This window comes from Galleria mellonella, unplaced genomic scaffold (assembly GCF_026898425.1).
Source record: "Galleria mellonella isolate WM207_F2 unplaced genomic scaffold, CSIRO_AGI_GalMel_v1 utg121, whole genome shotgun sequence".
Lineage (NCBI taxonomy): Eukaryota > Metazoa > Arthropoda > Insecta > Lepidoptera > Pyralidae > Galleria > Galleria mellonella.
Window position 1 is genome coordinate 340,773 of NW_026441983.1, and position 14,279 is coordinate 355,051.

The 14,279-nt window shown below is 37.5% G+C and overlaps 4 protein-coding genes across 6 annotated transcripts; all 4 read left to right on the forward strand.

Moving 5' to 3' along the window:
* Nucleotides 1-971: 971 nt before the first annotated feature.
* On the forward strand, nucleotides 972-5,690 carry LOC116413154 (zinc finger protein 184-like). Of its 2 annotated transcripts, none has more exons than XM_052899573.1 (2): nucleotides 972-1,298; nucleotides 4,206-5,690. In XM_052899573.1, exons 1-2 carry the CDS (start codon nucleotides 1,113-1,115, stop codon nucleotides 5,586-5,588), a joined length of 1,569 nt encoding a protein of 522 aa, XP_052755533.1. In that variant the 5' UTR covers nucleotides 972-1,112; the 3' UTR covers nucleotides 5,589-5,690. The 2 variants fall into 2 exon arrangements, with proteins under 2 accessions (XP_052755533.1, XP_031766436.1); XM_031910576.2 differs by lacking the exon at nucleotides 972-1,298 and adding an exon at nucleotides 1,899-2,044.
* On the forward strand, nucleotides 1,344-8,347 carry LOC128201741 (zinc finger protein 699-like). Of its 2 annotated transcripts, none has more exons than XM_052899580.1 (2): nucleotides 1,344-1,522; nucleotides 7,124-8,347. In XM_052899580.1, exon 2 carries the CDS (start codon nucleotides 7,124-7,126, stop codon nucleotides 8,267-8,269), a length of 1,146 nt encoding a protein of 381 aa, XP_052755540.1. In that variant the 5' UTR covers nucleotides 1,344-1,522; the 3' UTR covers nucleotides 8,270-8,347. The 2 variants fall into 2 exon arrangements, with proteins under 2 accessions (XP_052755540.1, XP_052755543.1); XM_052899583.1 differs by lacking the exon at nucleotides 1,344-1,522 and adding an exon at nucleotides 1,531-1,890.
* Nucleotides 8,348-10,010: 1,663 nt separating this feature from the next.
* LOC113516564 (zinc finger protein 431-like) lies at nucleotides 10,011-11,249 on the forward strand. The gene has a single exon (XM_026900984.3). It carries the CDS (start codon nucleotides 10,011-10,013, stop codon nucleotides 11,247-11,249), a length of 1,239 nt encoding a protein of 412 aa, XP_026756785.2.
* LOC128199970 (zinc finger protein 345-like) lies at nucleotides 11,111-14,166 on the forward strand. The gene is made up of 2 exons (XM_052899576.1): nucleotides 11,111-11,251; nucleotides 12,416-14,166. Exon 2 carries the CDS (start codon nucleotides 12,416-12,418, stop codon nucleotides 13,637-13,639), a length of 1,224 nt encoding a protein of 407 aa, XP_052755536.1. The 5' UTR covers nucleotides 11,111-11,251; the 3' UTR covers nucleotides 13,640-14,166.
* The last annotated feature ends 113 nt before the right edge of the window (nucleotides 14,167-14,279 follow it).

The following is a 14,279-nucleotide window of genomic DNA, read 5'->3' on the forward strand; positions in this document are numbered from 1 at the left end:
TGAAGTTTGTCTCAATGTGTAGAGACGTAGATTTTGTAATAATCAATATATCGATTATCGATTCACAAAACCTAAAATATTTAAAAAAAAATCTTAAAGACCTGTATACTAACAGAAAAATTAATTATAAATTGATGATTTTATTATAAATACAAATTACATATAAAAAATTATAGTTTTTACATAGAATTATCTCCTTCTACACTTAAGACTAATAAAAGAAAGAAGGTATTTAATATTTTTAATGTATAATGTTTTAAAAGAATGATAATTCTATTTATGCTAATGGCACACAGTTGTAGGGCATTCGTGATGAATAATAAGAAGTGATGGAAGGATGATAGGTAAGAATGAAGTCAAGTCAATTGGTTCATCGTTCATTCGTTCGTTTTGCAGGTATTTATGAGCAACGGTAAGTAGCTGACTTTTCATCAAGTAGACCGTCTGATCTTTTGGCTACCTAACAATAAAAAAAAAATATGAAAAAATAACCATGATGGTTTTTCGGAGATTGAGAGATGGTCAACAGGGTACATTGCTTGTAACGACTGCTGCTAACATTCCTTCCCTCCACCTCGATACTTAAAATTGGAATGGTGAAGAACTGGAGGCATGTGTACGCACGACTACTCATTCAATTATAAGAGTGGAGATAATAATTATCAATTTTTATTATGTAACCTCGATAATTCTGGAGATAGCTCCTAGGAAAGACTAATTTTAATTTAATAAATAAATCATAACATTATTTTGTTTTAGTTTGATTTTTATAATACAATATTCTGTTATTTTTTTTTAAGTATAACTTATAAAAAAAATCAACAAAACAGAAATTGTATAAAAGAAGTATTTTCTTAAAACTTAAAAAGATAATGTTATTTAAGTTAGTTAATTATGTTTGGTAATTTTAATGATAAGCAGTATAAATTTACAGAGTGTAAATTCTTCGATTTCAGTTAACAATAGTCAAAATGGACATCCCTATAACTGTCAAACCAATGAAAATAAATGTTCATATAAGTATTTTATTTTAGAACCATTTGCCGGTTCGTTAAGTTTTCTATAAATGTTTAATTAGTAATACGGCGAAAAAAGCGAAAATAGTAATTAAAATGACTAGAGAAGTGGACATCAAGGCTTTGGTATCGCACATAGTGCGTGGAGATGGGATGGATAAATGCAGAATATGCATGGGCGATACAACTGAGGGCCAAGTATTTCTTGGTGACACTGTAATGACCGACGGAGACAAACCGGTTACCCTTGCCGAGTTATTGGAGACCATAACAGGAGTAGAGGTTAGCATAATTTGTTTCATTTTGAAACTTTATGTTTATTTTCTGTGAATAACGGAACGCGTCATTCCCGCCTTGTACCTGCGAACAAAATGGCTGCCATTCTTAATTTAAAGAAATTCAATTATTATAGTTTTATTTTCATTATAGACGCAAAAGCGTTTAATGCTATTGTTGGTTAATAACTAAAATTCTCCATACATTAGTATTTTTTATATAATTAAGAAGTAAGCAAAACAAATATCGCTTTGACAAACGCGTTTATAAAGATCGCGTCCTTTATGACGTAATCTGCCTACCATCATCACATCGAATAAGAATTGAGCAAAGAAATAGAATAAATTAACAATAATAAATCCCTAATATATTTAAATTTCTTGATTATTTTTCGTACACTTATTGTTATTTTATCTATTAAAAATTATTTAGACCTGATACAAATCATGAATTAGCCCATAGTCAAATACAGCGTACTTTGTGAATGACATTTAGTTTTGATAATTCTACTTTGTTCCGTATTGTGAGGCAATAAGATTCATTTTTATATACTTTGTAAATTTAACCTCTGATATAAATAAAACAGGCCGATTCTGAGGTACTGTTTCTCTAAACTTAATTTGCAAATTTCATTATATTATTGTTTTAAGAACCATCATGAACTAAAATTATAATAACTGACTTAATCTATTAAAAAAAAGTAGTTCATATTGTCCCTTACAAAGTTTTTGCTGTGATATCAAAATGAAATGGTAATTTTTGAAATGGGTTTAGAAAAATTATTAGACAGCTATAATTATTATAAATACTTATTTCTTATTTGCCTATTTGTTTTATATTTGTAAAGAAATTTTTTTTCATGGGCTGCTGAAAGCTTTAAATCATGAAATAAAAACTGCAATGCAGGTACTAGGGATACAGAAAATATTAGTAATACTTTATTTTTTTTTTATTTATTTTTTTATTACACTGAACATATTGACAGTAGTACAGTCTCTGATCTTTACCTATTTCTCACAGTCTATAACAGAAAAAGTCTAGTTTCTTTAAAAATTGACGCAATATTGTACACCGCTCTACCCGCTGACATTAATGCTCCTTTCCACTTTGGGTGTTGCTGGAAGAGAACTCTATTAGAGTTAAGCTCGCCTCTGTACATTTGATTACCTCTGTCATATTCTTATAACTGGTGTGTACAATAAAGAATTAAATAAATAAAAAAAGAAAATAGTAGTAAATTTTTTTAAATTACTTTGAAATTTATTTTATATTTTACTTTATTAAGCATATATAAGACTGTATATTTTCATGTGCAATAAATCTTTTATTATTAATATTATTATATACTAGCTGTTCCCCGCGACTTTGTCTGTATTTCCTTTGTTTTTCGTAAAATAAGTAGTCTATGTCCTTTCTCACGGTTCAGTGGTTTCGATATAGCAGACGCATTTCCCTTCACTGCTCTGCTCCTATTGATCATAGCGCTATGAAAAGTATACTATAACCTGCGCAGTAGTATGAAGAATAATCGTACCAAGTTTCGGTAAAATCCGTCGAGTAGTTTTTGTTTCTATAACAAACTTACAGACAGACAGACAAAAATTTTACTGATTGCATTTTTGGCATCAGTATCGATCACTAATCACCGCCTGATAGTTATTTTGTAAATATATTTCATGTATAGAATTGACCTCTCTACAGATTTATTATAAGTATAGTTTTTTTTTTATACAACTTAGAATGGCAAACAAGCTGACGGCCCACCTGATGGAAAGTGGTAACCGTCGCCTATACACATGAGCAGTAGCATGGACATAACAGAGTATACTGTTTCACCCATGATACCCCCCATGCGTTGCCATTCCTGAGGACTCTGGTGTTATTCCTCCGTACTCAGTAAATTCACTGCCATATCCCACCCTTCAAACCGAAACACAGCCATGCAAACACAACTGCTTCACGGTTGAAACACGAATGGGACAGAGGTATCCAAGCAATCGACTTTTGTACAAAGTTCCCTCTGGTGCAATATATATTTATATATATATTTATTAATTCTGCACTCTCGTAGGGGTCAAATGGACCTTTTCTTGTGTTTAATATTATTAATATTATAAAATACTTATTTTTTTTATAAATACTATAAATTAGAATACTTGTTACCTCTTGGTGAGGTAACAGCTTGACCAACTGTCATGTGATAATCAGTGTGATCTTAAAGCCCAAAAAATTATAATATCATAATTTATTGCCATGTGGTCCTGCAAATAGGCCACCCCGGGGGGAAAGGGATTGTTAGTAATGCGGATTATCAGTCCTATTGCTAGCAATATACCCTTATAGGTCGACCTGCCCGTGGTCCCCCCTGGAAACCATCGTGCTGAATTCAAAGTGTATTTATCACGGTGGGCTAACTGGCCTGTCTTTGCATCCTCACCTATCATCCCTCACTGGTGCCTCGCCAGCGTATACCGTTAGCGCAGGCGGGGCTACCATTTCATTATTATTTATAAAAATATTGAAAAGTAAATTGTACTTCTATATTTTTGTAAGTTTATAGCTGTTATATTAATTTTATGTTGGTATCAGACACTCCTTTTACATCATCATCATCATCATATCTGTCACGCCTGTCTCCCATTGCCTACTCCTTTTACATTTATAGAAAATTCTTCAAACCCCAGAATAGTATAGAAATAATAATTATTTAAATAAACTTAATTAAAAGTATGTTTAAAATGTAATTTTTTACGATTCTACCACTGTTTCCTCTTGATATACATTATATACATCTTGGAAATCTTATTCTGAGCAGTGGAGAAAAAAAAACCTGACAAGCATTATTTTGGGAATCAAAAAAAAAAAAAATGGTGTACAATCTACTGTGGCGGATTGACTGAACGGTGGTTGCAGGTGGTGTGTGACGGTGACCTGCCGTCCGGACTCTGCTTGTCATGTTCCAGCTCGGCATTCGTAGCCGGCAACTTTCGGACACTGTGCCAACAAGCTGCCAAACATTGGGACGCGACATTGGCACTGCTTCAGAACATACCAAACGCAGACGACGCTCCCACAGTGTTTGTGGTGATCGGTAAAGACGAAATGACCCTGGTTGACGTTGATGAGCAAGGTATAGAGTCGGCTAAATTAGCAGCGCACCGGCTGACTGCACAGTTGAAGCCAAAAGCAGGTACGAACAGAAACACAGTCAAAACCTTCCGCTGTCAATGTCCGACGTGTGGAAAGAAGTTTTTGTATGCCCAACATTTGTTCCAACATTTGAAAGAGTCAACCGACTTGAAGAGAGCTTGCTACATATGCGCAGAAGTCATGTCTAGGGACGATTTGGTTGCGCATTTGTCAAAAGTCCATAATAAGAAGCCTTACAAATGCAAGCAATGTCCTGCACTGTTCTGGTCGGAACCTCAGTTCACGAGCCACCTGAAACAGGCCCACGCGCCTGGTGCTTGCACGTGTGGCGACTGTGGCAGGAATTTCCAATCGTCACACGCCTACCATGCTCACTTATCCGTTCACGCTGTAAAGACGTGTCCAGGTTGCGACCAGTCATTCCGAAACCAGACCTGTTACTTGCACCACGTGAAGAAATGTTGCAACTTGGACAAAAATAGGAAAGACACACACCACACGAAGCACAAAGTGACGGTGGAAGTTAAAAATAGAAAGAGCGAGAAGAGGAAACGGGTAGGACTGCGTGGGAGCGCCTCGAACGAATGTATCTGTGATTACTGTGGCAAAACGTTTGCAGGAAAGAAATTTGTTGGCGCTCACATACAAATTGTCCACATGAAGAACACACACAGACCTTGCATCTACTGCGGGAAGTTCCTGGCGGCCGCGCACATGACCGAACATGTCAAAACTCACGAGTTAGTTCGCAGTTACAAATGTAATTGCTGTGGTATCGTACTGAGAAGCAGATTGGGCTATATACAGCATATGCGCTTGCACACCGGCGAGAAGCCTTACGCGTGTAGTTACTGCAACGAAACATTCTCGGCATCTTCCAGAAGATCAGAACACGTACGGAAGGTCCACAAATGTCAGAAGGTGCTACGGCACGGATGTGATTTCTGTCCTGCTCGGTTCAATCTACCATATAGGTTGAGGAAGCATGTAGCCACGGCGCATAGCTCAGAAGCCGGAGCCCAGGTGCAGTTTGAGTGTTCCGAATGCCACGAGAAGTTTGGCAGCTGCCGAGGACTGCTGCATCACAGTCGGAAGCACCAGCACAAAGTGGCACCGCCAAACGAAGAGTACAATATCCAAGTGTAGTTAGCCTTTGAAATTGGAATTGAAATAATTGTTTTTAAAATATTGTCTTGTATCCTGTTTATATATTTTTATTATATGTATGAATATAAATAAATGTTTGAATTCTACTTTTCTTGTCATAGCAGGATATAGCCTGACACGGGGCATAATAGCGTCATTGCTAACAATAGATCTTACAGGTCCACCCCCACGCGTCTCTTTCTAGAAACCATCACTGTTATTTCTTGTTTAAGAAGTTACGATGGGCCAACTGGCCTGCTTACGTCCTCGCCTATCATCACTAACTATTGCTCCGCTAGCGTATATTGATAGCGCAAGCAGGGTTACCATTCCATTTTCATTCTTTAAAAACTTGTCCAAGCGACTTGATATAACAGTGGAAGCGTCCTGGGCCCATAACCTGATGTAAACAGCGGAATGTATGTAGTACTAAAACATATATGTGTTTGTAATGTAAAATATTCAGTTTAAACAAAAACCTATAAGACTTTTTTTATAAAAGTCTGACACAGAATAAACTTAAAAATAATACATGTTCTAAAAAACCTCAGTGGCAACAGTTTTCCTTTTCTTGCAATGCTATACGGTACTTAGTCACTTAACCGCGTGTAACAAATCCCCGGGAATGTGTAAAATATATATTTATTCCGTCACTACATGAAAAAATTCGTATGTTTTTTTTTTTATACCACTGAGGTGGCAAACAAGCATACGGCTCACCAACCAAAATCGTATGTAAAACCAAAGGATTAAATAAATCTATAGTCCTTACTAGGATATATATTAAAAAACCGCAATTGGTATAGTCAGAAAAAGACAATATCAAAATTAAAAAAAACAGAAGATATATCAGATACACACACTAGGCCATAGAAAAAGGATTCACAAAATTATAATGTAGATAGATACTCTTTATTGTTCTCTCCAAAACATTATAGCAGTAAATTTTGTAAAATACAAAAAGGGAATTACAATTAAACATCACACTGAGAAAATAATGGGCGTCCTAGGTGAAGATGCTGTAGTTGATGATGGACTGTGTCAGGAATAGCAGTCTAGGGAAGATAGTGATAATCATAATGGGTTTAATGTAAGAATTATTCAGAGTATTCTAGCGAAACTGGCGCAAGAACAGTTTGTTGTTTAGTTGGTTAATATTGTAACATATTCATAACTTTTTTCTTATTTAATGTGTATTAGGTTAGAAAACAATAGGTCTGGCATGTTCATGTTTTGAATAAAAGTTTCTAAAAGAAACAAATTACAAAAATAATTAATTTTAATTCAATGTCTAACAATTTCAATTATAATGCCTTATGTAAATCATAAGCAATTTTATTAGGTAGATTACCACGTTGAATTAAATTTACATATGTTATTAAAAATAAGTTTCTGAAGCTATTAAATTGTCTGAACCAATTACACTCGCACATAACCATCCAATTGCGAGACTGAATACAGAAATTCCCGGATAAACTAACTACTTCAAGAAACTATAAGATAGTGAAGCACTTACTAGGAAGCACTTGTTACAGATGGAGAGATCAGCACTCATGCCACTGCAGATATGCATTCAGTGCTACAACAGTGCGATCCGTGCTTTACCGTTCATAAAGCTGTACAGAGACTCGACCAAAAAGATTGCCTCAATCTTGAACAGTCTGAAAACAATTCAGATCCCAAACAGACAGAAGAGTGTATATATTTTGATAGATAATGGGAAAATAGATCGTTTCGTGGACACAAGAGCGAAAACAGACGCTAGAAATGAAGAGAGATTGAATAACTTCAAAGAAAGGTTGAACCGGAGGTGTAGAGAAAAAAATGTTAATACCAAACAGGTAAACACGAAATTCACCTGTCCGGAATGTGAGAAACCATATAAGAATCTTTACAAATTGAACGCACACATGAAAACGATAAAAAAGAAAATGTGTCATGTATGTAAACAGATTCTGAGTACTGAGCTCTTTTTGAAGCACTTGAAAGGTCATTCTGTTAAGATTTATAAGTGCAAATTCTGTATGGACACATTCGAGGGTCCTATAAGGTTTTCCAAGCATAGGAAGAAATGCCACAAAGTGCTGTCACATTTCTGCGTCGAATGCAAACAAGGTTTCGAATCGGCGACCAATCTAATTTGTCATATGCCAGTACACAAACCGAAAGTGTGCAGTGGCTGCTCGAAAAAGTTTGTAAGCCGTTCTTGTTTTCGGAATCACTCGGAACGTTGCAACCCAAAAACCAATTTTGCATCCCAGAAATACGTCTGCGATTATTGTTCTAAAGAGTATGGGTTTAAAAACGCTTTGAAAGTGCATATAATGCATAATCATCTATACGGTTTCCAATTTCAATGCGAGGAATGCGGTAAAACATTCTCGAATCGTTCCGTCTTGTCGGAACATGGCAATACACATAATAAAGTTTTGGATAGATACATTTGTAATGTTTGCGGCGCCAAATACAGCACTAGAAGAGGTTACGAGAGGCACAGTAAGAAGCATACAAAACCAAATGCAACGATTATCCTAAACGATGGAAAAGGCAAAATTTTACAAGAAACAAGTGTTAATTCGAATATCAAATATGAATGCGGTATGTGCAAAATGAAATTTTGCTATCACAAAAGTTTTAAGACCCATCTTAAAGTTAAACATCAAGTAATATATAATAGTTGAGACTAGACACAGAGATATGTACAGTTTTAAACTCGTCCTTGATTCTGTAATAAAGTTCTTTTGTAGAAATGGTTAGAAGTTTATTTTTTGAAAGCTATTGTTTCAGTCCACTTCAAAAAGTAGTTGTCAATTCGGTTGTGTTTTTTTATGTTTGTCACCTCATAACTCCGTCAGTTGTGAACCGATTTGGTAAATTCTTTTTTTATCTGAAAGGATGTACTTACAGATTGGTCGCATACAAATGTTATCAAAATCAGTTCAGCGGTTTAGTTTTTAAAATAAAATCACTGGATTTGTTACAACAAAAGTTGTTTTTTTTTTGGAACACAATCTTTTCTTGTTTTTTTTTTTCAATGTGTTTACAATTAACAAAATTACAAAAAAAACCTAAATAAGATTAATTTCATACTAGCTTACCGCCCCGGCTTCGCACTAATGTATTTCTTTTAATGGATGATAATGGAATGGCAACCCCACCTGCGCTAACGGTATACACTGGCAGAGCACCAGTGAAGGGTGATCGATGAGAATGAAAACAGGCCAATGAAAATAGGTGAGGATAGAAAGGCAGGTCTGTTAGCTCATTGTGATAAATATAGCTGGAATTCAGCACAATGGTTTCCAAGAGGGACCACGTGGAGGTCAACCTGACCGAGTATGATGCTAGTAATGGGACTGGTAGTCCGCATAACTAACAATTCCTTTCCCCTTCGCACTAGTGAAGAAAATGAGACCGAATATTCCTTTGTCTGGCTAATCTGTTAACTATATGATACCATTCATACTTTACTTTTTAACCTACGTATATTTTGTTTCAATGTAACTTAGCAAACGAATAGAGAAATGAATAATTGATCCAACCATATTCCCAGAGAGGGTTTTTTTTAATGGGTGACAATGGTATGGTAGCGGGATACGCTGGCGAAGCACCAGTAACAGGTGATAGATGAGAGTGAAAACAGGCCAGCTAGCCCATCGTGACAAATTCATCAGGAATTAACCATGATAGTTTCCAGGGGGAACCGCGAGCAGGTCGACTTGGTTGGGTATATTGTTAGCAATAGGATTCTCAGTCTTGAATTTTATTATGTTTCCTCTATACTGAGATTGCTTAGGGGACTTGTCAAGCTCCCTTAGTTGATAAATATAATAAATCAATTTTAACATTTTAAAGGTAATAAATAATAAATTTAAAATTATTAATCTTCATAAAAAGACATTCGCCCCTTCGGTAAGACAAGGGCACAACATACAAAACCTCATACATAATGAGTTAAATATGCAAAAGAACAATAAAAACATTCCTTTTTTGGTCGAACAAAGACTTGAAATAAATACGGATTATTCGCCGCTAGTACAGCATCAGTGTTTATGTCGTTTTGGATGAATTTGGCAAACAACACAATAATGAATGTAAAAAAAAAAACTTTAAATGACTGTTCTGTAAAATAACAAAAAGTACAGTGTGCCCTTGTCTTACCGAAGGTGCGATATTAAAGTTGTTTATTCAATACCCCAAGCGAAGAAAACGATGTTTTATAGTAACCACATATAGTTTATTCGAACATAGCTACATACAAAGGAATAACAAAACATTTCCAATCTCTTGATCAAACATCAATAACAATGTTAATATTTATAAATAGAATCAAGTACCACATTATAAATTAAAAGCGCCTCAAGAATAGTGCTAAGATAGATGTATAATTAACAGAGTGCCACAGGAAGGGCGGACTGATCAATGCCGTGGTTTCAGATGGAGGAGCAGCCAGGACTGCCAAAGGGGATATGCCGAGGGTGCACCGCTCACACCATAGCTGCAATAAGCTTCAAAGACCTTTGCAACACATCCAAAAGACTATGGAACGACGCTGCCGACTACCTGTCGCTTATAGACGGCGCGACAGACGAGGACAAAGCGTTTTATGTATTCTACAACGCAGACAGAACGTTAATCAGAGATCAGACAGAAAGAGTGAGCTCAAAAGAGCGAGCGGTGCAGAAATTGAACACAAAATTCCTAACGGATAAGAAAAAGAAGCCTTACGCACCACGAGTTAAAAGATCCAATGGCGTCGTAGTGCCTTGCCGTTGTTCAGATTGCGGCAAACGGTTCTCCGACCCCGTTTACATGAATCTCCATCTAATGAATACAAGCAAAAGAATATGTACGGAGTGTTACATGATCATACCCAAAACGAAGCTGGCGCAGCACCTCGCTACAGCCCACGGGAAGTGGGTGCACGATTGCAAGATCTGCCATAAATTATTCGATACTAAAGACGGCTTGAGCCAACATGTCTATGAACATCACGACGATAAAGGCTACCCGTGCAAGGTTTGCGGCATCAGTTTCGCCAACGAGAGAGCTCTGAGCGCGCACATGTATTCGCATTCACTGTTCCACTGCAACACGTGCAGGCGCAGTTTCGAGAACCGAAAATGTTATAAGTATCACCTAAAACAATGTTCGTTCCCCAAAGAGTCGTCTCAATACACCAAACAGTACATTTGCGATTATTGCAACAGTTCGTACACTAAAAAGCCTTCGCTACGCATTCACATAATCCAAAAACATTTGAATGTTCTTCCCTATATATGTCAGATTTGCGGTAAACGCACGTCCACGGTCGCACATTTGAAATCACACCAGAGTGTACACACGAACGTGAGGAAAATCTACGAATGCTACTGCGGTGCTAGGTTGCGGACAGAGTTAGGTTATAATTTACATCAGCGGATCCACACCGGCGAGCGACCGTACGAATGCAAGGAATGTGGCGAGAAGTTTCTATCGGCTTCCAGAAGGTTGGATCATATCAAACGCCGGCACCGTAGCACCCAAGAAATGCCGCACGGATGTGATAAGTGTCACGCTAGGTTCGTAAGGCCGTTCGAACTGAAGAAGCACTATCTGTCGGTGCATTATGCTCATATAGAGGTGACGCCAGCCACTCGAGGTGTCAGGAAGAAGTATTGAAGGTAGTTTAAGTGTACAATCGAGTATGGGTTTTTCAACTTAACAATTTCGATCTGGGGGGGGGGGGATTGTCAAGCCGGGATATCCTGTATATTATTTATTTATTTATAATAAAAAAAAATTTAGAAATATCTTATTTAAATAAAGTAATGGCCCAATATCAATAATTAGATGTATTTGCCTCGCAACTTTCTGGAGTTTCGTCGAATGGCTATGAAATATAATATATTTAGTCAGTTAAAATACACAAGTATATTTCTTTTATTAGTCATGCGGTTCTGTCATAAGCCATCTCTTCCTTTCCCGTGGGAGTCGTAAGAGGCGACTAAGGGATAGCGAGGGATAGACAGCAGCGTTCCTCTTAAAACATCTTTAAAGCCAGACTGTGGTTACCAATACGCCTGCCAAGCGTGGCAACTATTAGCAAAATCCCCTACAAGTAGGCTTATGTCCAACAGTGGACAGTTAAAGGCTGATATGATGATGATGGTGACACGTTTATTCCAGCATCACAGAAAGACTGCTGCATCAAATTGAATGCAATGGTTTTCACAGTTGTATTTCTAAAGCTCAATCTTAAAAACTGGTATACGTTTTATTTTGATACGCCATCTATAAATGGTATTTTGCATTAGTTTTCTGAAATCCATGCATACGAAGTAGTAATTGTATATTTGAGTCGGAGCATCATGGCTAAAGAAAGGAATTTAAATGGAAATTTGTTTATAATCTGCCATAATTCTAAAAATGGTTTGTGACTTTGGAGGATTTAGCCAGTAGTTGCCATTACTGCTAGGCGCATTGACAACCGAAGTTACGACTTTAGAAATGTTTTAAGAGGGACGCTGTGGCCCATCCCTCTATCAATTTTTATTTATTTATTACATCCACTGGTGAGCCTTACAGTCTTCCAATACGCTCACCTAGGAAAGCATGAGTACAATAACGTATAAAAAGGAATAATACACATAAATAACAAGAATAATATATAAAAACCATGCAAATAATGATGTGAACACCAAACATACACATAAGTACTTATAATAGTATATATTACATAAATATTATCTAAAATACATAAGATATATACATACTGTAACTGTAATCTAAGATTACTTATGTTATTTATATATATTTTGTAAAAAAATCTTGTCTAATCGTTTCAGATGCTCGACGAATCGCTATGTCCCCACGGCGTCTGCGTTACGTGCGTCAACTCCGTGATCGCGGCGCAAATGTTCAAACTGTTCGTGAAGAGTTCCGAGAAAATATGGCAGAAAGCCTTAAACTCTTTAACCGAACTCCCAGACGCCACCAACCACATGGTCAAAACGTTATTCGGCATCGTCAAACCAGACACGTTAACCCTACACACGATGAAAGATTATAGTCCTTGCGACCCCAAGGATGTAGTGCATAGACTGAACAACAATCGGCCGGGAAGAAAAACCCCTAAATCCATCAGAGCCGGACCTCAGTGCGAGTGTCCAGACTGTGGGAAGAAATTCATGAGCCCATACTACCTGAATATGCACCTTATAAATAGTGGACAGAAGGAAGCCTGTTTAACATGTGGCGAAGTTCTATTCAGGGGCCGAGATTTACAGGACCACCTAAATTACGCGCACAACACAAATTCTATACTTTGTCAACAATGTCCACTATTATTCACCGACGAAGCCCAATTGAGAAAGCACGTAAAAGAGGCCCATTCGGTGGGCGCGCTCACTTGTGGGGATTGCGGCCGGTTCTTCACTAGGAAGGCGTCGTTCGAGGCACACTCACAAATGCACGCGGTGCGCACGTGTCGAAAATGCGGGATTCAGTTCAGCAATCGGGGCTGTTACAGAGAGCACAGGCTGCAGTGTGAGCCCGACGCTCGGCCGGACCCTCACGCGTTGCCCCGAAACAAACGCTCCAATATCCGGGACCCGGCGTTCTTCACTTGTGACTACTGCGGAAAGACGTACACTTCCAGACCGCAGTTGAAGAATCATATCTTATGGATACACATGGACGTACGGCCGCATCAGTGCCAGTGGTGTGGGAAACGGTTTTACACGTCAACTCGTTTAGCTGAACACAGCATAGTCCATACAAGGGAGAGGAAATTCGAATGTGACATTTGTGGTGTGAAATTGGTGTCGAAAATGGCCGTCGTGTACCACAGACGACGCCACACCGGCGAGAAGCCGTACGAGTGTGAGGATTGCGGTGAAAAGTTCCTGTCGTCGTCGCGTAGGTCCGAGCACGCGAAGCGAAGACACGGTAAAGGTCTTAAAATCGAGTGTAAGGAGTGCCCCGCGAAGTTCGGCAGGACTCAGCAGCTGAAGAAACACATGACCAAGTTCCATAGTACACCGATGATAATTAAAGTGGAAAGCTGTTGATGATAGACTGATTTATAGATAGTTTTTGCGGATGGAGAATGGCTCAAAGCCATGAAAATAAAAGCTATATAGTCTAATGAAATGGTATCCAAATTTGATCACTGATATTAAATTAAATTTAATAATTAACGAGGAAGTCTTAAAAAGGGTGATTGATACAAGAGCATTAAATAAAACTAACCAACCCTCTCCACCCCTCATCCCACCACAGAATATAAACTGAAAAATGCCACTGCCTCGTCTGATTTTTTTTTTTATACTAGATCCAGGGCCATAGCTAGACCTAAGTTTAGGGTGGGGCAAAAGAACTTTCTGATCCTCTGTCTGTCCTAGACGCTTAAAATGACTTCGAAAAAGCGAATCTATCTAATTTTCTTGGAGCCTTTCATTTTAAGGTAGGGAACTGCCTCAATGCCCCCGCCCCCCCCAAGCTATGGCCATGACTCAATCCTCTATATGATTCCATGCTCGACGTATGTAAGTACTGTTACAACGTTTATTACTGTAAATATAATTTTATTATTATACATTTTGTCTTTTTATTTTTAACCAAATTAAAAAAAAAGGTTCTAAATTCGGGTGCATAACCTCCGATCCCCATTGATTATAAACTGATTTGAAAAAATTTTTTTTATCTAAA

Coding starts and splice junctions, on each gene's coding strand:
- LOC116413154 (XM_052899573.1), top strand. CDS start 1,113: ATGACTAGAGAAGTGGACATCAAGGCTTTGGTATCGCACATAGTGCGT. Junction 1,299..4,205: donor AGACCATAACAGGAGTAGAG/GTTAGCATAATT, acceptor CGGTGGTTGCAG/GTGGTGTGTGACGGTGACCT.
- LOC113516564 (XM_026900984.3), top strand. CDS start 10,011: ATGCCGTGGTTTCAGATGGAGGAGCAGCCAGGACTGCCAAAGGGGATA.
- LOC128199970 (XM_052899576.1), top strand. CDS start 12,416: ATGCTCGACGAATCGCTATGTCCCCACGGCGTCTGCGTTACGTGCGTC.
- LOC128201741 (XM_052899580.1), top strand. CDS start 7,124: ATGGAGAGATCAGCACTCATGCCACTGCAGATATGCATTCAGTGCTAC.